Below are 25,847 nucleotides of genomic sequence, written 5' to 3' on the forward strand. Positions count from 1 at the left end.
CCATTTCAGTACAGTGAACTCATCGTCATGTTCAAGAAACCAATTTGAAATGATTCGAGCTTTGTGACATGGTGCATTATCCTGCTGGAAGTAGCCATCAGAGGATGGGTACATGGTGGTCATAAAGGGATGGACATGGTCAGAAACAATGCTCAGGTGGGCCGTGGCATTTAAACGATGCCCAATTGGCACTAAGGGGCCTAAAGTGTGCCAAGAAAACATCCCCCACACCATTACACCACCAGCCTGCACAGTGGTAACAAGGCATGATGGATCCATGTTCTCATTCTGTTTACGCCAGATTCTGACTCTACCATCTGAATGTCTCAACAGAAATCAAGACTCATCAGACCAGGCAACATTCTTCCAGTCTTCAACTGTCCAATTTTGGTGAGCTTGTGCAAATTGTAGCCTCTTTTTCCTATTTGTAGTGGAGATGAGTGGTACCCGGTGGGGTCTTCTGTTGTTGTAGCCCATCCGCCTCAAGTTTGTGCGTGTTGTTGGTTCACAAATGCTTTGCTGCATACCTTGGTTGTAACGAGTGGTTATTTCAGTCAAAGTTGCTCTTCTATCAGCTTGAATCAGTCGGCCCATTCTCCTCTGACCTCTAGCATCAACAAGGCATTTTCGCCCACAGGACTGCCGCATACTGGATGTTTTCCCTTTTCACACCATTCTTTGTAAACCCTAGAAATGGTTATGCGTGAAAATCCCAGTAACTGAGCAGATTGTGAAATACTCAGACCGGCCCGTCTGGCACTAACAACCATGCCACGCTCAAAATTGCTTAAATCACCTTTCTTTCCCATTCTGACATTCAGTTTGGAGTTCAGGAGATTGTCTTGACCAGGACCACACGCCTAAATTCATTGAAGCAACTGCCATGTGATTGGTTGATTAGATAATTGTATTAATGAGAAATTGAACAGGTGTTCCTAATAATCCTTTAGGTGAGTGTATATAGCGACATTGCTTGTAAATTCAATAGCTCCCTGATCACATGACCTAGAAGCCTCAAGTCACTGTTATAATGTTCATAGGAAAGGGTCACACATCGCACAGGTTTCCCAGTTAAGCACCTATGCAATTTTTGTGAAGCATTTGACATTTTTTTTATCTTAATAGCTTTCTCAGCATGATCTGAGATACCATTTTTATGCTAGATTATTTCCCTACATAGAGCAGCAAGTTGGGTTTTCCAGTGTAGGTGCTTAACTGGGAAACCAAAGGCTGCAAAGGTGTAATGTGTGAGCCAAAGGCATCGCTAGGTTCACAATACATTCCCGCCCCGCACGGGACAGAAAGTACAGTGTTTTGAATGTACATGCGGAAAATGTCGATGTACACGCTAGTTGCTTACAAGTCTACATTTTCATAATGCACGATCGGAATTATAGATGAATAGATCAGGAGCTTTTTATTCTTTATTAATTTTTTGGTCCGTTTGAGATCCGGGGCTATTCTTAAAAGATCCGGGGCTAACGACGCCACTGGTGTGAGCCATCCCTCTGAGGATTATAAAAGTAATTTGAAGCATCGAGGTCATGTGATCAGGGAGCGATTGATTTTACATACGATTTTGCATTATATATGTATTTCTGGAATGGTTTTTGGGGAACATGCTGCTCTATGTAGGAAATAATTTGGTAGTAAAATGCTATGTCTCTGTAACATGTTGAGAAAGCTATTGAAAATGTTAAGAAAACAAGACCTGTGCGGGGTTGTCCAGTTTTTTCTTCATAACGAGACTAACCCGGGGTTTGTAGCTTACATTGTTTGCGAGCTATTGAGCTTTCAAATATCAAACTATCTTTAACACGGCCTTGGACTCCAACGTGAACTACACTCATAATTTCATCAGTGTAGTATTATTTAAAGAAATTACATGGATTGCATGAACCATTACATGTTAAGTTTGGGCAAAGATCAACAAAAAGTTTATAACTTCACATATGTACACATTTGGATTTGAATGAATCACATTCAGTGCCTATAGACTCAGCCTGTAGGTTATACATATCTTGTTTACCGGGCAAAATTAACTGAATATAGAAAACCTTTATGGACAGTGTGTACAATAATTTAAATGGACCTAGCCTATACTGCACTGCTCACTACAAGTTAAATAAAATGGCTGGGCATACAGTGGCTGGGGTGTGAGAAGGTGAGAAGTTAGCAGGAACGTTCAATGTCACAGGTGTTTACTCTTTTGTGTACAATTGTGCCACCCATTAGTTGCAGTGATCCCAGTACATATCAAGGGAATCTGTTGCAATAAATCAGCAGGTCTCTATGAATTCATCTTTATAAGGTAAACTAATGGAACTAGTATGTCCACCAATATAATTATTACTTGAAAGTCTGAAGTATAATTCATCATCTTCCATTACACTGCCATAGCTACTGGTCATAATCCACCTAAGTTTAATATTTCTAAAATGGCAACTGAGTGCCTATCATACTATAATAGGAAATTGAGACATAGGGTTATTTGCTTTGTCTGAAGTGGAAAACCTAATGTGGAAAGAGGCTGTGAAAGACAAATCTGTTTATGGATCGAATCTTCATTAGATTATCAACTCAAACCTAAAGCCATTCTCATGTGGTGCAATTAACTGGCATTACTGGTACTTTCCCAAAATGCATTAGGTGTATCTCACCTTAAAAAATAACATTTGTTAAGTGGAAAAGCACCTGCTTAAGAAGTGAGATTTTTCTATAGAAAATTAATTTAATTCACTGAGAAGAAAGATTATATTAAAAATAATTCAAACATGTTTAATCTGTGTTGGTCTTGAGCAAAATATTGTCATTATTATTTTGCCATTTGCATTATTGTGATGTTATTGGCAGTAATATTGTGCCACAAACCACGTTTTAGGGATATAGTCATGACGCAGATGTTGAAATATAGTTGCCGTTGCTGACACATTGGAAGCAAACCAATCAATTCTTTCTCTTCCTTATATAGACAACACGGCACCCTACCTAGGAGAGTGGCTGACCTTGATGCTGTATTTTTAAACAAGAGACGATCTGAATATTTAAAGACCTTCGATCTTCCAGTCCCTAAGTAGTTTGTTTTGAAACTGTTTATTATTGTGATTTCACTATCCAATGGAAATAATATTATTTTTACATTTAAATTGTAGTGATTTAATTGATGCTTTTATGCAACTTACATACATTATTTATTGTATATGTTTAGTACATATAGCACTTCATTGTTACAGGGGATAAGAACAGGGCATGAATAAGACATTTGGAATCAGGGGATGTTTGGGTGACTGTAATGAAATTAAAGTGTAGATTGGAAATGTTGTCAGTACACAGACTTAAATCCCTTACTCTCACTGCTAGTGTCCATGAGACAGATTCAGTACACCCATTTAACATCCCATCAGAAACATGGCACCCTAAACAGGGCATTGTCCCCTTCACACCCCTGGGGATTTCATCTAAACAAGAGGGAAGAGTATTGCCATCCAACATCACTTCCAACAGTATCTGGTTTGCAATCCAGGAGGCAACCCAAGTAGTTGAAACTGTTTAGATTTAACCACTCACAATTCATGTCATATACTTAGCCAATTTGCCTTCAGCTGACATCAACTCAAGTGATTCTGATCAGCCCTAAATAAAAGCATCTCTTCCTGTAGGATTTCCTTGAAGGATTCTGTGTTACATATTGCAGAAAAAGCAAGGATCCACAAGCAGCTAACAAAATATCTATTAGACGTTATTTTTGTTGAAAGGTACAGATCAGGAAAAAAATATAAGAATTTAAGGTATTATGTATAAACGTGGACAAAAGTATTGCCACCCTTGCACATCAGATAAGTTAATATTGACCAAAGTGTTTGGTCTCCATAATTCTTTATTTCACTGTTAATATTACAGAACCTGTTTTTGATTCAGAACCTCATACAGTTGTGTTCAAAAGTTTGCATACCTTGGAGAATTGGTAATATATGTACCATTTGTAAAGAAAACATGAGTGAGCAGGCAAAAGGTTATTTTAGAATGGCACACTCAAAACAAAACATGGCAAAAAAAAAAAAAAAGTATGCATAGCCTTTGTTCTTAATACTGTGTATTGCCCCCTTTAGCATCAATGACGGCGTGTAGTCTTTTGTAATAGTTTATTGCAGGTGGTATAGCTGCCCATTCGATGAGCCAAAATGCCTCCTGGTCATGCAAAGTCTTTGGTCGTCTTGCATGAACCGGACGTTTGAGATCTCCCCTGAGTGGCTCTATAATAATATCATTAAGGACTGTGATGGCCACTCCAGAACCTTCAACCTTTTCTGCTGTAACCACTGGAGGGTCAACCTGGCGTTGTGTTTAGGGTCATTGTCGTGCTGGAAAGTCCTATGCATGGCTTTCGTGCAGAAGAATGCAAATTGTCTGCCCATGATTTTCTGATAACATGCTGCATTCATCTTGCCATCAATGTTCATAAGATTTCCTGTGCCTTTAGAGCACACACTCCCCCCAGTCAACAGTGAGTCCCCACCATGCTTCACAGGTGGGAGGGTATTCTGTTCACTAGAGGCCTTGTTGACCCCTCTCCAAACATAGCGCTTATGGTTGTGACTCTACTTTGGTTTGATCCCTCCAAATTACAGTCTGCCAAAAGCTGTGAGCCGTGTGTAGGTTTTGTCGGGCATATTGTAACCAAGCTTGTTTGTTTGCAGTAAAGGCTTCTTTCTGGCAACTCCACCATGCAGCTAATTTCTGTTCAAGTATTGTCGTATTGTGCTCACCATCACCACACCATCTTTATCCAGAGCAGCCTGTATTTCTCCTGAGGTTACCTGTGGGTTTTTCTTTGTATCCTGAACTCATTATCTATTTATACACAGACACGCAATTTAAAAAGCCACAGGTGGGGAATTAACTTTTAATTGCCATTTTCACCTGTGTGTGTCACCTTGTGTCTGTATTCAAGGGAATGTAAACTTTTGATCAGAGCCATTTGGGTGATTTCTGTTATCATTATGATTTAAAAAGGAGCCAAACAACTATGTGATAAAAAATACCTGCGTGAAGTTGGCCCCCCCACCAACGCAAAACGTCGTCAAACTATGCTCGTTCGTTTGTGCTCCGTTTGTGCTGGTTTGTGCTGTAAAAAGTTTTGTTTGTGCTGCTTCCGTTTTTTAGATATTAACATAATATTTTTAGGTCAATCTGAGGTCAACCAGCCCCCCCACATTCTCCAAATTCACCCAAAATAGTCTCGATCGTTTGGGTTGTGGGGGGGCTGGTGACGTCATCGTCTATAATTCAATGTCGAATATTTTAAAACCCAACGCAGCACAAACGAAACTTTTACCGGCACAAACCAGCACAAACTTAGCACAAACGATCGAGACTATTTTGGGTGAATTTGGAGAATGTGGGGGGGCTGGTTGACCTCAGATTGACCTAAAATTATTATGTTAATATCTAAAAAACGGAAGCAGCACAAACGAAACTTTTTACAGCACAAACCAGCACAAACGGAGCACAAACGAACGAGCATAGTTTGATGACGTTTTGCGTTGGTCAAACTATGAATGAAAGAATAGGTTTTTTGCATCAGTCATATTTTCAAAGTCAGTGCCATCATTTCACAATTTCTGCCAGGGTATGCAAACTTATGAGCACAAATGTATATAATTTTAAATCAGAAAATAAACAGAAATCACATTAACAAAATTATTGATTCCATGGACTCAATATTTGGTACCACAGCCTTTGTGCAAAATAACTGTAATTAAGTGATTTATATAGCCCTGGATGAGCATGCACCTCTCTACTGGCAGTTTGGCCCTGTTGTCTTGTGCAGACTGCTCCAATTTGAAGGGTGCCTCCTGTTTGCTGATTTCAGATCTCTCCACAAGTTTCCAATGGGATTTAGATCAAAACACATTGTTGGACACTTCAGAATAGTTTTTTGTTAACCATTGCTGGCATGTTCAAGGTGTGTGGGGTCCTCCTGTGACATCGCTTAACAAACAACCCATTTTCCTACATTGGGTGCAAGTTGAAACTGTTCTATAATGTGTCTCAAACTCAGCCGATCAGGTGCTTCTTAACCATTCAAACAATAATTTGATGCAGAATTCCATCAATGTGTCTCTTGCTGCCATGTCCAGGGATGTAGGCTAGTGTGGCATGGGCCTGAAACCTCTTGTTAACATTAGGGGTTATTAGGGGTTCAATAGTATGCCTAACCCACGTTCATTTTTTTGTTTATTTGACAAATTACATAACTAATCTAGGAAGAAGTTATAATGCCTAATGAGAGCAAAGTCTAAAATAAAGTGCAATATGTAAACATGGCTCAAACATTGTTCCCCAGTCATAAAGTCAAGGATTTAGCGGATGGTAAACACAAATTATGCACCTTTACTTTTTAGTTAAATATCGTTTACCCACTTCTTGTTGCGTTCCCAATGTTGTCTAACGCTAAGAACATTAACATTACATCATGTAATATATATACACTCACCTAAAGGATTATTAGGAACACCATACTAATACTGTTCTTGACCCCCTTTCGCCTTCAGAACTGCCTTAATTCTACGTGGCATTGATTCAACAAGGTGCTGAAAGCATTCTTTAGAAATGTTGGCCCATATTGATAGGATAGCATCTTGCAGTTGATGGAGATTAGAGGGATGCACATCCAGGGTACGAAGCTCCCATTCCACCACATCCTAAAGATGCTCTACTGGGTTGAGATCTGGTGACTGTGGGGGCCATTTCAGTACAGTGAACTCATTGTCATGTTCAAGAAAGCATTTTGTGGCTTCACAAATGCTTTGCTGCATACCTCGGTTGTAACGAGTGGTTATTTCAGTCAAAGTTGCTCTTCTATCAGCTTGAATCAGTCGGCCCATTCTCCTCTGACCTCTAGCATCAACAAGGCATTTTCGCCCACAGGACTGCCGCATACTGGATGTTTTTCCCTTTTCACACCATTCTTTGTAAACCCTAGAAATGGTTGTGCTTGAAAATCCCAGTAACTGAGCAGAGTGTGAAAAACTCAGACCGGCCGTCTGGCACCAACAACTATGCCACGCTCAAAATTGCTTAAATCACCTTTCTTTCCCATTCTGACATTCAGTTTGGAGTTCAGGAGATTGGGGCCCAGCCGGGCTCAGCCCGAAGGAGCAACGTGGGGCCGCCTTCCCGTGGGCTCACCACCAGCGGGAGGGACCATAAGGGGCCGGTGCGGAGAGGATCGGGCGGCAGTCGAAGGCGGGGGCCTAGACAGCCCGATCCCTGGACACGGAAACTAGCTCTAGGGACGTGGAACGTCACCTCGCTGGCGGGGAAGGAGCCTGAGATCGTGCGTGAGGTTGAGAAGTTCCGACTAGAGATAGTCGGGATCATCTCTACGCACGGCTTGGGCTCTGGAACCACACTCCTTGAGAGAGGATGGACTCTTCACCACTCTGGAGTTGCCCATGGTGAGAGGCGGCGGGCTGGTGTGGGTTTGCTTATAGCTCCCCAGCTCTGCCGCCATGTGCTGGAGTTTACCCCGGTGAACGAGAGAGTCGTTTCCCTACGCCTACGGGTCGGGGATAGATCTCTCACTGTTGTTTGTGCCTACGGGCCGAACAGCAGTGCAGAGTACCCAACCTTCTTGGAGTCTCTGGGAGGGGTGCTGGAAAGTGCTCCGACTGGGGACTCTATCGTTCTACTGGGGGACTTCAACGCCCACGTGGGCAACGACAGTGACACCTGGAGGGGAGTGATTGAGAGGAACGGCCCCCCTGATCAGAATTTCTAGGCGCAGCCAGGGGCCGGAGGGTGTCAGGTTTGGGGACCACACGATTTCGTCTCTGCTCTTTGCGGATGATGTTGTCGTGTTGGCCCCTTCAAACCAGGACCTTCAGCATGCACTGGGACGGTTTGCAGCAGAGTGTGAAGCGGTGGGGATGAGAATCAGTACCTCCAAATCGGAAAAGGGTGGTTTGCCCACTTCAGGTTGGTGGAGAGTGCCTGCCTCAAGTGGAGGAGTTTAAGTATCTAGGGGTCTTGTTCACAAGTGAGGGAAGGATGGAACGGGAGATTGACAGACGGATCGGTGCAGCTTCTGCAGTAATGCGGTCAATGTATCGGTCTGTCGTGGTGAAGAAAGAGCTTTCTCCGCAGGGTGGCTGGGCGATCCCTTAGAGATAGGGTGAGAAGCTCGGTCACCCGGGAGGAGCTCAGAGTAGAGCCGCTGCTCCTCCACATCGAGAGGGGTCAGCTGAGGTGGCCTCCACTGTTTCGGATGCCTCAGGAACGCCTTCCCGGGAAGGTGTTGCGGTCCCGTCCCACCGGGAGGAGACCCCGGGGAAGACCTAGGACACGCTGGAGGGACTATGTCTCCCGTCTGGCCTGGGAACGCCTCAGTGTCCCCCCGGAAGAGCTGGAGGAAGTGTCTGGAGAGAGGGAAGTCTGGGCATCTCTGCTTAGACTGCTGCCCCCGCGACCCGGCCCCGGATAAGCGGAAGATGATGGATGGATATATATATATTATTATTTTTGTGTTCCTGGGTAGTAAGTGTTATTTCCTAATTGCTTATACTTTAAAAGTATAGAAAATGGCTAGTATTCTCCACAAAGTAAACTTTTGTGACCAGGACAGTGATATTTTGAAATATACCTATTTTTCCAGACCATTCCAGAGAGATTCAGTGATGAGTATACTTAGAGTAACTTCTAGAACTTTCCAGTAATATAAATAGTAGTGTAAATACAGGGGCCTTAAGCCCACCAGTTCAATTTAGATCCAGCTGTCTAAGTGGATACATATAATGAGTATGGCTGGGAGGTAAAAGGAGACTTCAAAATGGTGGCATTCCTGGTGGGTTTCCAATGCTGTTTTACCAACATTCCCTGCTATCTTTGCCTTTGGGACAGTAGGGACACCAAGGTGGACTACCACAGGCTGGATTGGCCACAGCGGACCAAGTTATCCGTGGGGAGGAACAACTTCAAGTGAACAACTTCGGACAACTTCGGAAGTTGCTGATGCCACCACTGCACACCAAATTGGTCCTTATGAAACACATTTTTAAAGCTATAGATGAGAGGTCGGCAGCCTTCAAGTACCTTCCCTAAGCTGTCTGAGGCAAAGGTCAAAGCCAGTGTCTTCGTCGGTTTGCAGATGAAGAAGATCCTGAGTGCAATGAATTCCCCAAGAAGCTCACTAGTAAAGAGAAAGCAGCTTGGAACAGCGTTGTTCGGGGCTTCCTGGGCATAAACAAGGCTGAAAACTATGTGGAGCTGGTTGAGACTGGTGAAAAACTACAGCACAATGCGTTGTAGGATGTCCCTCCAAGTCCATATCCTATATGCTCATTTTGGAGGAGCAAGGGGAGCGCTTCCTCCAGGATATACTGGACTTTGAACACCACTACCAAGGACAGTATAACAAGAAAATGAGGACTACATTTGGTGGCTGATTCGTGAGTGATCTGCAGTATAATTGTCAATTTAGAAAAACTAACTTCTAAATATTTTGTAGTCATTTTTGTATTACTTTAGTTTAAATACATGTTCATTTTGATTCAAATAAATTTTTTATGACTTGATGTGAACAAAAAGACATATTCACCCATTTTCTTATTGGACATTTTCAAAATATGACTGTAGGGAATAATAGCATTCTTTATAGTTTTTAGGCATTAGCTATTACAATATAAATATCAGAACTGAATAATGGACCCAAATGCAGACACAGGAGGCAGGAAACTGTTCAGGGTTTTTAATGCACCTGCAATCGGCTGGCAAAGATCAGGTAGTATAAACAGGCAGGGGTTTGGTACACAGGATGACTCGACTGAGGTACAGACAGACAATGAGCAGGAGAGTTGGTTTGATCGACAGGCAGGAGTTTGGTACACAAGATAACACAGCAAAGGTACAGACGATGAGCAGGAGAGTTGGTTCAGTCGACTGGCGGAGGTTCAGTACACAGGAATACTGGAAATGGGCACTGGGAACACTAGAAAAACAAGAAAGCGGGGATGACTTGAGAAACACACAAGACGAACTGGAAATTGGAACAAACAGAGAAGACAGGTTAAGTAGGCAGGGATAACGAGGGGATGGGAGACATCTGGTGGGGGTGAGACAAGACAACACAGGTGAACAAAGTCAGGGTGAGGGTGTGACAATAACACTTACTATCCTGGAACAACATTTATCTAAATTCTAATGATGCCAGCCTGTTTGCGAACATTAGGAATCAGGTGTGTTCGTTATGTTTGCCTGCGAATGCTTACTGTTTCCTTGGAAGCAATGCATTCATTCACCACACAATCCGACAGTAAACTCCACCTACACTTGTGCATGCCCCAGATAGATGGAGAAAAAGAAAAACACACCCAAAACAAAAAGCCTAGACTTGGAAAATGTATGGCCAAATGGTAAATAAAATAGTTATCTTAAGCCAGCCAGCTTATTAGCTCAATGCCCTAGCTCTGGTTATGTAGCTAGATACTATATTAGTCGCTGGAAACAATAAGTTTATAACTAATAAACTGGGTTGCTAATGCACTGCTCTAAAAAAATCAAGGGAACACATAATCATCACAGTACAACACCAAGTCAATTGAACTTCAGGGATATCAATCTGTCCAGTTATTTTGAATCAGTGTCAGCTGTTTTGGTGCAAATGAAAGTGACAACAGGTGCACTGGAGAGGCAACAGCAAGGCAACCCCCAAAAAAGGAATGGTTTTGCAAGTGGTGGCCACAGACAATTGCTCTCTCCTTATCAATACTGATTGATTCTTCTCTAGTTTTGTGTTTTGCTCCGGTCCTTGTCACTACTGGTAGCACGATTGGCATTCGCCAGAGAACACCATAATTGGCAGGTCTGCCATTGGCGCCCAGTACTCTTCACATATGAGAGCAGGTTCACACTGAGACAGACATTAGTCTGGAGACTCCGTGGTGAATGTTAAGCTGCCTGCAACTTCATCCAGCATGAATTCCATTGATTAGAACCCTTTTGGAAGAAGGTACAGAGACAGAATTCTTTTGGCACATTTAGCAGTTTATTTGCAAATAGATCGATACTGCAGTACCGACGTCACCGCAGTACTGAAACAGCCCTGATAAAAGTTTTAAACGATATATGGCTGAAAACTGATTCCGATAAAATAACGATAAAATTCTGGTTTTATTAGATCCCAGTGCAGCATTTGACACTGTATATCATAAAATACTTCAAGGGCTTGGTGTCTCAAAAAGACCAGGAAAAGCTCATCCATGCTTTTAACGCTAGTAGGGTTGAGTTACTACTATAATGGCCTCTTAACTGGACTCCCCAACAGCTGCAGCTCATTCAGAATGCTGCTGCTAGAATGTTAACTAGGACTAAGAGAACAGAGCGCATCATTCTGGTTCTTAAATCATTGCACTGGCTTCTAGTCAGTTACAGAGCAGATTTTAAAGTGGCGCTTTTAGTTCATAAATCACTGAATGGTTTAGGCCCTAAATACATTTCTGATATGTTTGAAGAATATAAACCGCAAGACTCTTAGATCCAAGAACTCATGTCAGCTAGTAGAGCCTTGAGTCCAAATTCAACATGGCAAAGCTGCGTTTAGCAGTTATGCTGCACACAACTGGAATTAACTACCAAAAGATCTTAGACATGCCCCAAATGTATACATTCTGCACTGTTTAGCCTTACAGCTTTTATAGCTTCCTATGTTTTTGTCCCATTTTTATTCTATTTCTATTTTATTAATATATGTTTTGTTATTAAGTTGTTTTGGTGTTTTTATTTGAATATGTGTTTTTATGCTATTGTTTTGGTTTTTATTTTTAAATGTTTCTTTGTAAAGCACATTGAATTGCTTCTATGTATGAATTGTGCTATATAAATAAACTTGCTTGCTTGCATGATGATTGTTTGTGTTATTATGATTGCCCAAGAATGTTTATAGTTTACCGACCTTTATATTGTTTGTAACTACTTGTAGAAGGTACCAATAATTTTGTCTGTGTCATTTTAGGATTTCCTTGTGGAATAAACTAAGATTTTGTGAACTATTCAGATGTTTTGGTTTTGTTCAACTAATAACCAAAGAAACACAATGTGGATACCAAAAGATTTTCAGATGTTTTTTTTAGAAGATATGGGGCATATCTTGAATGCAAGTATTGGTGCAAGGATGCCAATACTTTTGGCCACGACTTTATATCATGTAAAACTGTAGATCATTAAGAACATTAAGAAGTGGAGGCAAGATGACACCACTAGGATATTATTAACATCAGAATCTCCCTCCAAAATGTATGACTGAGCAAGGAGAAAGCTCATTAGACCCTGCCAAAAGTCCTACAGCAACCTTCAAAGAGATAAAGGAATTTCTGTCAGGAACTGGGACTCCCTGTATTTTCAGTTGAATTTTACTGAGCTTACACTCTTCTGCTAGGAATAGCGGTATAAAATTGCTAAATCCAGGTGTGCTAGGTTGATAGAGACACTGACAGTATTATTTTCGAGATTTGTTATATCCACTATATACATAAAGAGGTAACCTGCCGGCTGTGACATGAAGACAGGTTAAACATTTTCCTTATTATGGATTATTGTTCCAGAGCTCTAAAAAACTGCAAGTTTTGCTTCTACTTTTCTGAAAACAAATCTTTTTTTATTAGTCATCACTCAAGTCAACTTATATTGTTAGTTAATGTCAGTGTACTTTATAGTTTAGTAAATAGCCTTAGCAGATTTTACAAGGTAGTCTGGTCAATCTTCATAAGGAACTTTTATCTTTTAGTGGGCAACATGGTGAAAGAGAGTCTCCCAGCCTGGGTCCAAAACCCAGAGGACATCCTGGTGCACATCAATGTTGGTGGCCTGAAGCGCAGTCTGCGCTCAAGCACTTTGCGCAACTTTCCAGACACTCGTTTGGGTCGCCTGCTTGCTTGTGACTCAGAAGAGGCCATATTGCAAGTTTGTGATGATTACGATGATCAACAACAAGAATTCTACTTCGACCGTAACCCAGGACTCTTTCCTTATGTGCTGCACTTCTACCAGACCGGCAAACTCCACATCATGGAGGAACTATGCATTTTCTCTTTCTGCCAGGAGATTGAATACTGGGGAATCAATGAGTTCTTCCTAGACAGCTGTTGTACCTATCGTTACCACGACCGCAAATTGGAGAGCCGTCACAAGAGCTGGGACGAGGAGAGTGATGTTAGCAGTGTGGACACATCCATGGATGAGATCACAGACCTGAACAAAGACATCCAACATTTCCAGGACATGCACTGCGGAAATGCCAGGAAGTGCCTATGGCTGACTCTAGAGAACCCAGGCTACTCCATTCCTAGCAAACTCTTTAGCTTCCTCTCCATAGGTGTGGTGCTGACTTCCATAGCCATTATGTGCATTAACAGTCTTCCGGAGTACCAGCACTTTGACGAAGATGGCAAACAAGTGGAGGACCAGACCCTGCAGGCGCTGGAGTTCTTCTGCATCTGCTGGTTCACTTTTGAGGTGGTGACACGGATGCTTTTGGCACCCAACAGGAGGAAGTTCTTTCACCACCCGCTCAATATAATCGACATTGTGTCTGTATTACCCATCTATATCACGCTGCCTGTGGACCTTGCACTGGGCAGCGAATCAGAGCTGGGGAACCTGGGGAAGCTGGTGCAGGTGTTACGCCTCATGAGGATATTCAGGGTGCTGAAGCTGGCCAGACATTCAACAGGCCTCAGGTCTCTGGGAGCAACACTACGGGTGAGCTCTGCCAGCGCAACCACATCACTCCATAACAACATGTAATGTGTCATACATTTATTGAATTTAGAACAAATGTTCATCTAAAACATTAGGTTTAAATTGTAATTTATTATATATAATTCTGTGTCATATTCATAATCGCATCATCTCAGATTGTTCACCCTGTCAGCTCGAGGAACCAATTAGGCAACCTCTTGGTCAGATGCTCTAATTCCAAGGCTATCTGCCACTCCATCAAAGAGCAAAGTTGAGCCATAAGGAAAGTTTCTAAGAAACCATATCCAAAATGTGTATATTTTATCAAATAATTAATCACTTGAGTTTGAAAGAAGAAATCACATGGTACAATTACGTTTATAAACCGTAGCTTATACATGGATTTGAAAACATTTTCAACCACAGCTGTTAATACATGGGTTACACAAGTTTACATTTTCCACCGGCAAACCTTTTCACAAAAGATTACTTGACGACTTAGAGATCTCAAAAACTCGTAGGAAATATTATACAATTGGTGTTACAGGGTTTTCAAAAACATTTTATTCTATGACAGACGTTTAATATTAATATACAATATATATACATAATTCTCAGGGCAAATGTGTTTTATATATGGGTACGGTCAATACTCAGGTTTGTATACACACAAAGCTATAAAATGTATTGTGCAGTTTATACACGGTGCAGGTGTTAGGGAATTACGGTTGGCATGTTAGGTCTAAAACCGACTGTCTCAGTCACAATGAAGGTGCCTTATGTATCCATTTTAATATGAGAAAATGTCCATAACATACAGTAGCTAGTAATAATAGTGGAAACTTACAGTACAGTGGGGAGAACAAGTTTTTGATACACTGCCGATTTTGCAGGTTTTCCTACTTACAAAGCATGTAGAGGTCTGTCATTTTTATCATAGGTACACTTCAACTGTAAGAAATAGAATCTGTGAGAAACGGAATCCAGAAACAAAAATCCAGAAAATCACATTGTATGTTTTTTTTCTAATTAATTAGCATTTTATTGCATGGCATAAGAATTAGATCACCTACCAACCAGTAAGAATTCCATCTCTCACAGACCTGTTAGTTTTTCTTTAAGAAGCCCTCCTGTTCTCCCCTCATTACCTGCATTAACTGCACCTGTTTGAACTCGTTACCTGTATAAAAGACACCTGTCCACACACTCAATCAAACTGACTCCAACCTCTCCACAATGGCCAAGACCAGAGAGCTGTGTAAGGACATCAGGGATAAAATTGTAGACTTGCACAAGGCTGGGATGGGCTACAGGACAATAGGCAAGCAGCTTGGTGAGAAGGCAACAACTGTTGGCGCAATTATTAGAAAAAGGAAGAAGTTTAAGATGAAGGTCAATCTCCCTTGGTCTGGGGCTCCATGCAAGATCTCACCTCGTGGGGCATCAATGATCATGAGGAAGGTGAGGGATCAGCCCAGAACTATACGGCAGGACCTGAGTTGGGACCACAGCCTCAAAGAAAACCATTAGTAACACACTGCGCCGTCATGGATTAAAATCCTACAGTGCACGCAAGGTCCCCCTGCTCAAGCCAGCGCATGTCCAGGCCCATCTGAAGTTTGCCAATGACCATCTGGATGATCCAGAGGAGGAATGGGAGAAGGTCATGTGTTCTGATGAGACAAAAATAGAGCTTTTTGGTATAAACTCCACTCGCCTTGTTTGGAGGAAGAATAAGGATGAGTACAACCCCAAGAACACCATCCCAACCGGTGGAAACATAATTCTTTGGGGATACTTTTCTGCAAAGGGGACAGGACGACTGCACCGTATTGAGGGGAGGATGGATGGGGCCATGTATCGTGAGATCTCCTTCCCTCAGTAAGAGCATTGAAGATGGGTCGTGGCTGGGTCTTCCAGCATGACAACGACCTGAAACACACAGCCAGCTAAGGAGAGGTCTCAAGGTCCTGGAGTGGCCTAGCCAGTCTCCAGACCTGAATCCAATAGAACATTTTTGGAGGGAGCTGAAAGTCTGTATTGCCCAGCGACCGTCCTGAAACCTGAAGGATCTGGAGAAGGTCTGAATGGAGGAGTGGGCCAAAATCCCTGCTGCAGTGTGTGCAAACCTGGTCAAGAACTACAGGAAACATATGATCTCTGTAATTGCCAACAAAGGTTTCTGTATCAAATATTAAGTTCTGCTTTTCTGATGTATCACATACTTATGTCATGCAATAAAATGCTAATTAAGACAATGTGATTTTCTGGATTTTTGTTTTAGATTCCATCGCTCACAGCTGAAGATTACCTATGATAAAAATTACAGACTTCTACATGCTTTGTAAGTGGGAAAACTTGCAAAATCGCCAGTGTATCAAAAACCTGTTCTCACCACTGTATTGTCTGCTCACAATCAGCCAAATTCAGCGAAGTTGATTGGATGGGGCTTCACTTTACAGATGACCCAAAATATACTGCAAAGAGTTTTTTAAGGCAAAGTAGTAGAATATTCTGCAATGGCCAAGTGAATCACCTGATCGAGCATGCATTTCAAAACTTAAGGGAGAAAGACCCACGAACAAACAACAACTGAAGACAGCTGCAGTAAAGGCCCGGCAAAGTTCACAAATGAGGAAACCCAGCATTTGGTGATGTTCATGCGTTCCAGACTTCAAGCAGTCATTACCTGCAAACGATTCTCAACAAAGTATCAAAAATGGAAATATTATTTATGATTGTGTAAATTTGTCCCCCTGAAATATTTATGAAAATGCTTGCAATTCCTAAATGTTTCATATGAAATGTTTGTCAGCTGAAACTGTCACTTCAATTGCATTTTGGTTATTTAATGTCAAATCCATTGTGTTGGCGTACAGAGCCAAAATTATGAAAATTGTCAGTATCCAAATATTTCCAGACCTAACTGTATCTTCCATTGTGTCTCTGTAGCACAGTTACAGGGAGGTGGGGATTCTGCTGCTGTACCTTGGAGTTGGCGTATGCGTCTTCTCTGGCTTTGCCTACACGGCTGAGTATGAGGAGGATGTGGGGCTGGACACCATCCCTGCTTGCTGGTGGTGGGGCACCGTCAGCATTACCACTGTGGGTTATGGTGATGTGGTCCCTGTAACAGTAGCTGGTAAGCTGGTGGCTAGCGGATGCATCCTAGGCGGGACTCTGGTAGTGGCTCTTCCTATCACTATCATCTTCAACAAGTTCTCCCACTTCTACCGCAAACAAAAAGCGCTGGAAGCCTCGGTGAGGAACAGCAACAAGAAGGTCAAAATGCACAATTACAATGTGCAGGCAAAGGAGGACGGTGGTTCAGACGGAAATAGCCAGTGTCTCGAGGTGCTGGATGAGGATCACAAGGGTGGAGTTGTGAACTATAGCTATGTTGATCATCCAGCATTGCCTCTGGATAGGGGCAGCACAATGATGATGAGTAAAGAGATCTTCCATCTTTGAGCCCTTCATAATAAACAGGACATTATGATAGAAAAAGTAAAAAACTGAAAGAACATATACAGACCTGACAGTACTGACCTGAGATTGTTAAGCACTGTGCTGTCTTGTTCTGGAACTCTTCCGGAATCCCAAAGTATAACACAGTAAATGGTAGCTACTGCCGTTGGAATGAAGTGAACCATAAGGTCCACTAGGCCACTATATAGATTGATGTGCTGGCCTTGAAAGGAGAATTGTGTTGAAATGTTTAACGACCCATTCTGGACACCTGCAAGAAGTTGTCCCCCCACCCGACACAAAACTACGGTAAAATAGTCTCAATTGTTTGTGCTCCATTTGTGCTGCTAACATTTTCATTTGCGCTGTTGTCATTTTTTAGATACAAAAAAACAAGACTATTTGAATTTGGAGCATGTTGGGGAACTGAGTGACCTCAATATGACCAATAAAATATTTAATATCTAATAAATTACAGCAGCACAAATTAAGATTTTTACAGCACAAACGAAGCACACACGATTGAGCATGTTGGGGGGCTGGTGATGTCATCACCTATAATTAAATGCCTTACATATAAAACACCACAAAAGCACAAGCGAGACTTTTAACAGCACAAACAGAGCACAAACAAACGAGACTATTTTGCATGAATTTGGAGCATGTCAGGGGGCTGAGTGACCTCAGAATGACCTATAAAATATTCTTTAATATCTAAAAAATTATAGCAGCACAAATGAAAATGTTAATGGCACAAATCAGCACAAACAATTAAGCCTGTTTTGCATTGGGTGGGGGGACAACTTCACGCAGCTATTCTGAACAGTACCAAGATATACCAATGCATACCTTGTTAGAATGTGTACATCCTCTTTGTATTTGTGAGGATCTCCTATTCAGGTACAATTAAGCCAAGGTTTTGCATTGGGTGGGGGGACAACTTCACGCAGCTATTCTGAACAGTACCAAGATATACCAATGCATACCTTGTTAGAATGTGTACATCCTCTTTGTATTTGTGAGGATCTCCTATTCAGGTACACCCAAGCATGTTGAAGCCCACAGCCATTTGTAAAGTTAGCTGTACTTGTATGATTGAAAATTGTAGGTACAGCCAGGTCCAAAATGATTGCCTGATATAATGCAAAAAAAACTGTAAATAAAATGTAACTAATAGTCGGTAGTTAATCTGTAGATCATCTACAAAAACACTTTTAGGACTCTCTAAATAACGTATCACCAATAAAACAAATAAAGAGCTTTATTTCATGCCAATTTCTTGCCAGTTATGTTATTACATAATTTTACTTTATATTATTACAATTGCACAGAGAAATAACTTTAGACAGATAATGGTGAAAATGATATATATATATATATATATATTTTTTTTTTTTTTTACATTTTTCACCCTATGAGAATAATGGCACAGAGCCATTTCTAAAGTGTTTCATGAGATTCAAGAAGTTTAATAAATAATTATTATTATGTAGCTAATTAAATACCTAGCATGGTACTAGCTAGCAATCCATCCATCTTCTTCCGCTTATCCGGGGCCGGGTCGCGGGGGCAGCAGTCTAAGCAGAGATGCCCAGACTTCCCTCTCCCTAGACTTCCTCCAGCTCTTCCGGGGTGACACCGAGGCGTTCCCAGGCCAGCCGGGAGACATAGTCCCTCCAGCGTGTCCTAGGTCTTCCCCGGGGTCTCCTCCCGGTGGGACGGGCCCGGAATACCTTCCCGGGAAGGCGTTCAGGAGGCATCCGGAACAGATGCCCAAGCCACCTCAGCTGACAGACCGATACATCGACAGCATTACTGCAGAAGCTGCACCGATCTGTCTGTCAATCTCCCATTCCATCCTTCCCTCACTCGTGAACAAGACCCCTAGATACTTAAACTCCTCCACTTGAGGGAAGAACTCTCAACCAACCTGAAGTGGGCAAGCCACCCTTTTCCGACTGAGGACCATGGCCTCGGATTTGGAGGTACTGATTTTTCACTAGCTAGCAATCTACCTAATAAACAACGCTGTTGGGAGAAAAGCAGCCAACCATCACAAGTGTCTATCTAACATTCTGACTGAAATCTTGGTTCCTCTCTGTGTGCGACCAGAGCTAAAATGCATTCAAAAGCACATTATTTTGTGCATCACCTCTTCAAAATGATAAAAGAATATAATAAATACATTTTAAGAAGATGAAATAAGACTATTTAAGACTTGTCAAAGCCTTTAATTTAGATTAAGACTTTAAGGACCGGCGGACACCCGGTTACTGTAAAGCTACCTTGTTTGCCTTCCAGTAAATAAAAAAAATATAATATTTGTCCTGTCGCACAATATTAATTTGACCATTTCTCCAAAACAATCTCCATACACAATTTTTTTAAATCATAAAATAAATAATTTAATGTGGTGTGGTCAATGTATTTGTTTCAGTCCTTTATCATCAGTTTCTCAAGCCAAAACGTTCTTATAGCGATAACAAGCTAATCTTTGCTTGCTGGCTTGGCACGCTTACGAACAAATGTTTTAGTTCTTAAAATTCTTAATTTATATAAAATAGGTGGTGGGCTTGCTGAAAGAGTAAATTTTTTTGTAAAAAATATTGTTTTCCTGTGCATTTATATTTTGATGATTGCTAGGAACAGACGATAACAAGTGGTGACAGATGATAGGGCGATGCTAGCTAAGTAGTTAATGACTGAAATGAACCAACAAAAAATATCACAAATAACATCACTTACTTGTACTCAAACTCTTGGCTCTGTGAAGTGGAGTCTGGATTACTGGGGAGAAACCTGGTTCTGAGAAAGAGGGAACAGAAATTTGAAAATATAACAAAGTGTATAGTTTAGTTACAGAATCACAAATTAAGCATCACAGCAATACATTTTACATACCAGCTCTGAAGTCTACAGATGGCTCAACAGTGAATGTCCTGTTTGTCCCTCTCAACTCTTTTCAATATTATTTTCCTTTTGGCCCAGTAACTAGACATTGTGACTAACAATGCATTTACCTTTAAAGCCAAAATTATTGACCGTAGGTTAGAACAGTATGTCTCTTGGGTGAAGATAACCGATTATGCTCTCGCCAAGGTATCTGCAAGAAAACGTGAACAAAACCGGATTGTTAACGTTAGGAATATACAGTAGCTATGCTGAGGGGGGGGGGGGGGGGGCATTATCAGCCAAATGTGGAACAGTGAAATTGTTAAAAATAAAATGTATTAATTCAGTGTTGTGACATAAACATAAAAAGTACAGCAGTTCAGAGAATTAGAAATCACAATCGCCTTAAATCCAGTACAATAGCAACACAGCACAAAACTTGCTAGCCAAAGTGTGTCCTGTAACAAAGGCAAAACAGCATGTGCTAGCTAACACTTACTAGCCACTCTAGCTACTGGACTAGCAGCATACTTGTTCAGGCAAACAAAATAATTTAAACAACATATATACATTACATTATATATATACATTATTTTTGTAAGAAAACACTAAAAGTTAAACTTAGTCTTTCTAGGTGTAAATGTTTGGCTACCTACTATAGCTCATTAAAATTCTACATGTACTAGCAACATTGCGTAAACAAGGCTACTTTAGCTAGTTAGGCAAGAACAAAGATGACTGCACATTTTAAATATATAAACTAAAAACAATGTAAACATAATATTGCGTTACACAAAAAGGAAACACGTACTTACTTAAACGATGGTAGTCGATGACATTGCTAGCTAGCAAACTGCAGGCTTTAGTAACTCGCGATTGAGCGACGAACTGATGCGAATGTGTGTCCAAACCAACATGGCTGGTCGATTTTGAGAGTAGCCTTGTATTTAAAAGCAGCTTGCCGCCAGACGGACGCGGTCCATTAGACCGAGGCAACCACCAGAGAAAATGAAGCAGTCAGGCATCTCACAAGAAATGGGAGAAACGTATTTATTAAAACAGGGGATTTTAACATCCACATTGATCACTGATCACCCCGGATGTTCAATTTAACTATGTTTCAGTTAAGAAAAGGTACATTAATGATCTCAGCCCAAAGACTATACGTTGCTAAATTGTGCCAGGGGGGAGTTGGGTCAATTCCTCTTCTCCACTGTTAATCCTTGTAAACTTAAGGAATGCACTCTTTAAATGTTCTTGTTTCCTGCTCCGTTCAAACTTAATAGGACATGAGGCCTTGGCCCACACCTCCTGAGTACAAGGCCCTAAAAACACATTACTGCCACTTGTCCAAAGACCTCCTTGCTGTGTTGCAGATCAAGACAATACTTGACAATTCCAGCTGCCAGTCTGATAACCACCCCCCCAGCCACCCCTCCATCCAGTTGTGCCTGTCCTTGTCCATCTGGTCTTGCTTCTGAACTGGATTAGGTTTTATAGACTCTGGACACAACCCAAATGCATTTAATAATTATTACAACTTGTTCGTTCACCACAGCCAGAAGAGGACTGGTCACCCCTCTCTAGATCCTAGTTACTCTCTAGGGTTCTTCCAAAATGTTTGCCCCTTTTAAGCAGTTTTTCCTAGCCACTGTGCTTCACCATTGTTGTTGCTTGCTCCTTGTTGTTTCTGGTAGTGTTTTCTAAAAGCATTTTGTGACAACTGCAGTGGTAAAAAGGGCTTTATAAATCAATTTGATTGATGGATTGAGGGTAAAGGTGAAGAAAATTATGAGCAAACAGAAAGCACAATGGTGAACCACCATGAAGGTAATGTAGGAAAGCAGAACGTAAGTGGAGGAAAAATTAACTATAGTCCACTATATCATCTATAAACAAAGCCTTTGTAGCTTCAACTATGAGTTACACAGGGCTAGACAACAACATTTATTGGGAATAATCAACAAGAATATCAACAATACCCGCACTCTATTTGCCATGGTCGACAAGCTTACAAACCCCCTAAAGCAGATAGCATCAGAACTCTTATCCACTGTAAATTGTAATGAATTTGCTTGTGTTTCTTTAGTGAAAAAATTTAAAGTATTAGACGGACCACCAGAACTACACAGTCAAACAATGACACTGTACAGACACTACGATCACCGATACATAACCTGGTTATTATGTCGCTTAAAGCTTACACATGTTGTCTCGACACACTGCCATAAGACTTTTTGCCGGACCGCATAAGCGGAGCCGGCCTTAAAGAGCGAATGTCTCTTACTGAGTGAGTGACTGAGTGTCCGTCCGTCCGCTGATGGACTGACGGACTAACTGCCCCTTGTTAAATAGTGTAGTGGTTAGAGAAGTGGGCTACAGAACAACAGGTCCCGTGTTCGACTCCCCTAACAGTCTAAACACATTATGCCTGAGGTTCAGGACAGATAAAAACTTTCATGATTATAACCTTATATAGCTACGTAATAGGAAGCCTAAAATAAAACAGTTCTGGTGGATTTTAGGATTTGTTCAGGATAGACAAACACTTCACTGCCTACACGATTCCCTCATCTTTTCATTTGACAAAAGTTAGTTATCGTCACCTATATTGATAGTCATTCACGAATGCCTAATTAGCTGTTAAAACGGCCAGTGGTAAAAGAGGATTGGTTCAGAATAGACAAAAACTTTGCTGGCTACAACCTTTTGTAGCTATGGGAAGCCTAAAATGAAACTGTTTAATGTAGTGATGGCCAAATGAGGCCTCATTAGCGTTATTTTTGTAACAGGAAATAATGATTTTCATTATCACAATGATTTTCATTATCACAATGATTTTCATTATCACAATGATTTTCATTATCACAATAAAAGCCAGTATTGAAATGTATAAGGCAATATAGTTAACAATCTAGTATGTAAAAAAACAACACTGGAACGGACATAAAATGACAGACTAGATTGCTAACTATATCGCCAATGATTGCTTTTATTTTGAAAAAGAAAATCTGAGTCAGTGCTGCTAGCATAATATCCTGTTGCTAGAACGGCCATCACTAGTTTACTGTTACAGATGTTAAAATACTGTTTTGTCACATGCCCAATCAGTTATTAGGAATAGGGAGTAAAAAAACAATAATTTTTCTCCAAATATTTTTCAGTTTGTGAGTTTTGAATTCTGATAACGGAACAATGTAATATGCTACACTTATTTAGGAAGTCATGAAAGAAGGGTGTAGCCTTCAAAATGGTATTTTCCAAATCAATAGGCTCTGTGCACAAGCATATGGACTTCCGCTTTAGCCAGATGTCGGCATATCATTTTCCGGGTTTACTTAAGGCGATCATCCGCGTCGCCCAAAATTTCTGTTTTTAGTAGATGTCTTCAAGACCTGCCTAAAAAAAGCATTAGTGATGTCCATTGTATTGTTGACGACTGGTCCCCTGCTCCAACAAGAAAGCGGAACAAGGGATGGAAACACTACGTATCGAGTTATCTGCACAACTACGAGGGTAAGTAGTTTATTGTGGTGTGCCGGCCGGCTATCGGCTAAGCTAGTTAGCGACGTGTTCCTTTTTAGTGTAGTATTAGGCAGGACAATATAACGCATAAAAATTCACCATAGCCTCAAAAACGGCAAAAGAACGCTGGCTGAGCTGGAACGCTAGCGCGTCCCCATAGCAAGTGATTTGAAACAAACCTTCGTTTAGCCTCTTCTAACCTGAATGAAGTTTAAAATTCCATAGCTTCAAAAAAGCACCAAAACAGGTCTCCTCTTTTATTTTACCACTGTAACCTCATTTCACAACGAAACTGAAAAATAACAACTGGCATAGGAAGTAAACATCTGGTCCTATATGGTATGTAAAAATCGCATTTTCTGACTATTTCTAGTCTAGCGTTTGAAGTCATTGAATGGCGCAAGCCATAATTTATTAAAAACAGGACATTCTCCTTATTTAAATGATGCCCCACTTGTACCTTGAAAATTAAATGAGTCACATACATTATATTTCTTTTTTTCCATACAACAGCATCACTCATCTTGTTGTTGAGTTTAGGTGTTTACTAATGCAGATGAGTACTAGTAAGTAAACCGGAAACTGCAATGCAGACTTCTAGACAAAAGCGGAAGTTCGTCACTACACTGATGCACGCTGGTGGAGTCTATTGCATTGAAAAATAAATAAAAGTAAAACTACAACAGTCAGGTACAGTAGGCTATTGATGAAATAGTGGCAAAAAAACAATATAAAAATCCAGATGTTCAATTAATTGTACAACATTAACTATGATTTTTTTAAACTGGCCGGGTTATGTCTGCTTTGCGTTGGACATTTCGGAGTTGCATATAGGAGTTGCCGCTTTTGGTTCTCACACCAACCTTAGTCACATGACTCAGTAATGTCTTATTGTGAGTGTGAGCAGAGGCTTGCTGTTTTCTTGTGGTACTGTAGTGAGCAGAGGCTCGCTGTTTTCGTGGCAACAGATCATACAGGTCACATAATATCAGACTATTTAATATGCTTTTGATATACACTCACCTAAAGGATTATTAGGAACACCTGTTCAATTTCTCATGAATGCAATTATCTAATCAACCAATCACATGGCAGTTGCTTCAATGCATTTAGGGGTGTGGTCCTGGTCAAGACAATCTCCTGAACTCCAAACTGAATGTCAAAATCCGGCGACCTAGTGGAAACAAAAAGAGAAAGTTAGATATAATGTACTTCTGTAGTAGGAGGGGTGCATCGTGTGTTGTTTAATAGTGTTGGAATAATGTGTAAAATATTTTACAGTACTTACTCAGCTTGCATCTTAACCCAGTTTGCGATGCATTTGCGATTCAGTGCCGTGCGGCAGTGTGTTTTGGGTCATTGTCTGAATTGGAAGAAGAAAATATATTAGACTATATGTATACGTAAGCATACTTATGTTAGTGTACTGTAACAGTCAATGTAAAATAATACATATGAAGAGGCCTAGACATAATATAATATGGGTGTTGGAGCGTATATGCCTATACCTTAAAAGAAACTATGTTGTCCCAGAAAAAAAAATCTGACATAGGGTCCAACACATCCCTTGATGATTTCATCTTCAAAAAACCCTTGAGCCATAATACCTAACTTAGTATGTAACAACAATTATTAAATTATTATTATTAATTTAGACAAATTGTAGTCTAAAAATACGAGGGCAAAAATATATGATTTAGCATTTAATTAGCTGTAGCTTTAATTAAACTTACCTTAAAAAATCACGTAAGGGCCTGGTCCCTGATGAGAAATTGCCCCCCACACATGGAGTATGAGTGGATGCTTGGGAGACGGCTTGGTTGATGTTCTACCAGGTTTTCTGTATCAATTTTACACAAATTGTCAAAGGCAACAGTGGTTTTGTCGGTAAAGATGACATCCTTGAATTTCTCATGACTTTCAATCCATGCCTGGGCGTGCAGCACACAAAGTTCTTTGTTTGTTTTACGAATCATTGAATCCAAACTGCAGTAAAAACTGAGAAAACAAAAATGTTTAATGTTCTGTAAATTTTGCAATAAATACTATACAATTATATTGAATATTACACCACTAGTCAGTACCCAGTAACATTTAAGTCGGGACAGAAATATTCTTACAGAGCTTTTCCATAACTCCACCCAGGTTCCTTCAGTTGTCTTCTGATTGTGATAACAGCAATGTTGATGTTATACCTTGATGAAAGCAGATCCTTAATCCCCTGAGTG

General features: G+C 40.8%; 1 protein-coding gene and 1 long non-coding RNA gene across 5 annotated transcripts; one reads left to right on the plus strand and one right to left on the minus strand.

Annotated features, from left to right (window-relative positions):
• Positions 1-355: 355 nt before the first annotated feature.
• On the plus strand, positions 356-18,445 carry si:dkey-43k4.5 (potassium voltage-gated channel subfamily S member 2). Of its 4 annotated transcripts, none has more exons than XM_010905314.3 (3): positions 356-390; positions 12,782-13,755; positions 16,687-18,445. In XM_010905314.3, the coding sequence occupies exons 2-3, from the start codon at positions 12,790-12,792 to the stop codon at positions 17,203-17,205; spliced, it is 1,485 nt and encodes a 494-aa protein (XP_010903616.1). In that variant the 5' UTR covers positions 356-390; positions 12,782-12,789; the 3' UTR covers positions 17,206-18,445. The 4 variants fall into 4 exon arrangements, 2 of the variants coding, with proteins under 2 accessions (XP_010903616.1, XP_034142973.1); XR_004574624.1 differs by lacking the exon at positions 356-390 and having other exon boundaries at positions 12,565-13,755; positions 16,687-18,102; positions 18,240-18,445; XR_004574625.1 differs by lacking the exon at positions 356-390 and having other exon boundaries at positions 12,565-13,755; positions 16,687-17,981; positions 18,119-18,445.
• A 6,314-nt stretch (positions 18,446-24,759) lies between these two features.
• Positions 24,760-25,583, minus strand: LOC117592894. Its single transcript, XR_004574626.1, has 3 exons — positions 25,353-25,583; positions 24,908-24,982; positions 24,760-24,793 (listed from the first exon to the last, which is right to left on the minus strand). It is a non-coding gene; the product is annotated as an uncharacterized LOC117592894 (long non-coding RNA).
• Positions 25,584-25,847: the final 264 nt, after the last annotated feature.

The sequence above is a fragment of the Esox lucius genome, chromosome 17, assembly GCF_011004845.1.
Source record: "Esox lucius isolate fEsoLuc1 chromosome 17, fEsoLuc1.pri, whole genome shotgun sequence".
Lineage (NCBI taxonomy): Eukaryota > Metazoa > Chordata > Actinopteri > Esociformes > Esocidae > Esox > Esox lucius.

Coding starts and splice junctions, on each gene's coding strand:
- si:dkey-43k4.5 (XM_034287082.1), top strand. CDS start 12,583: ATGGATTATTGTTCCAGAGCTCTAAAAAACTGCAAGTTTTGCTTCTAC. Junction 13,756..16,686: donor CTCTGGGAGCAACACTACGG/GTGAGCTCTGCC, acceptor GTGTCTCTGTAG/CACAGTTACAGGGAGGTGGG.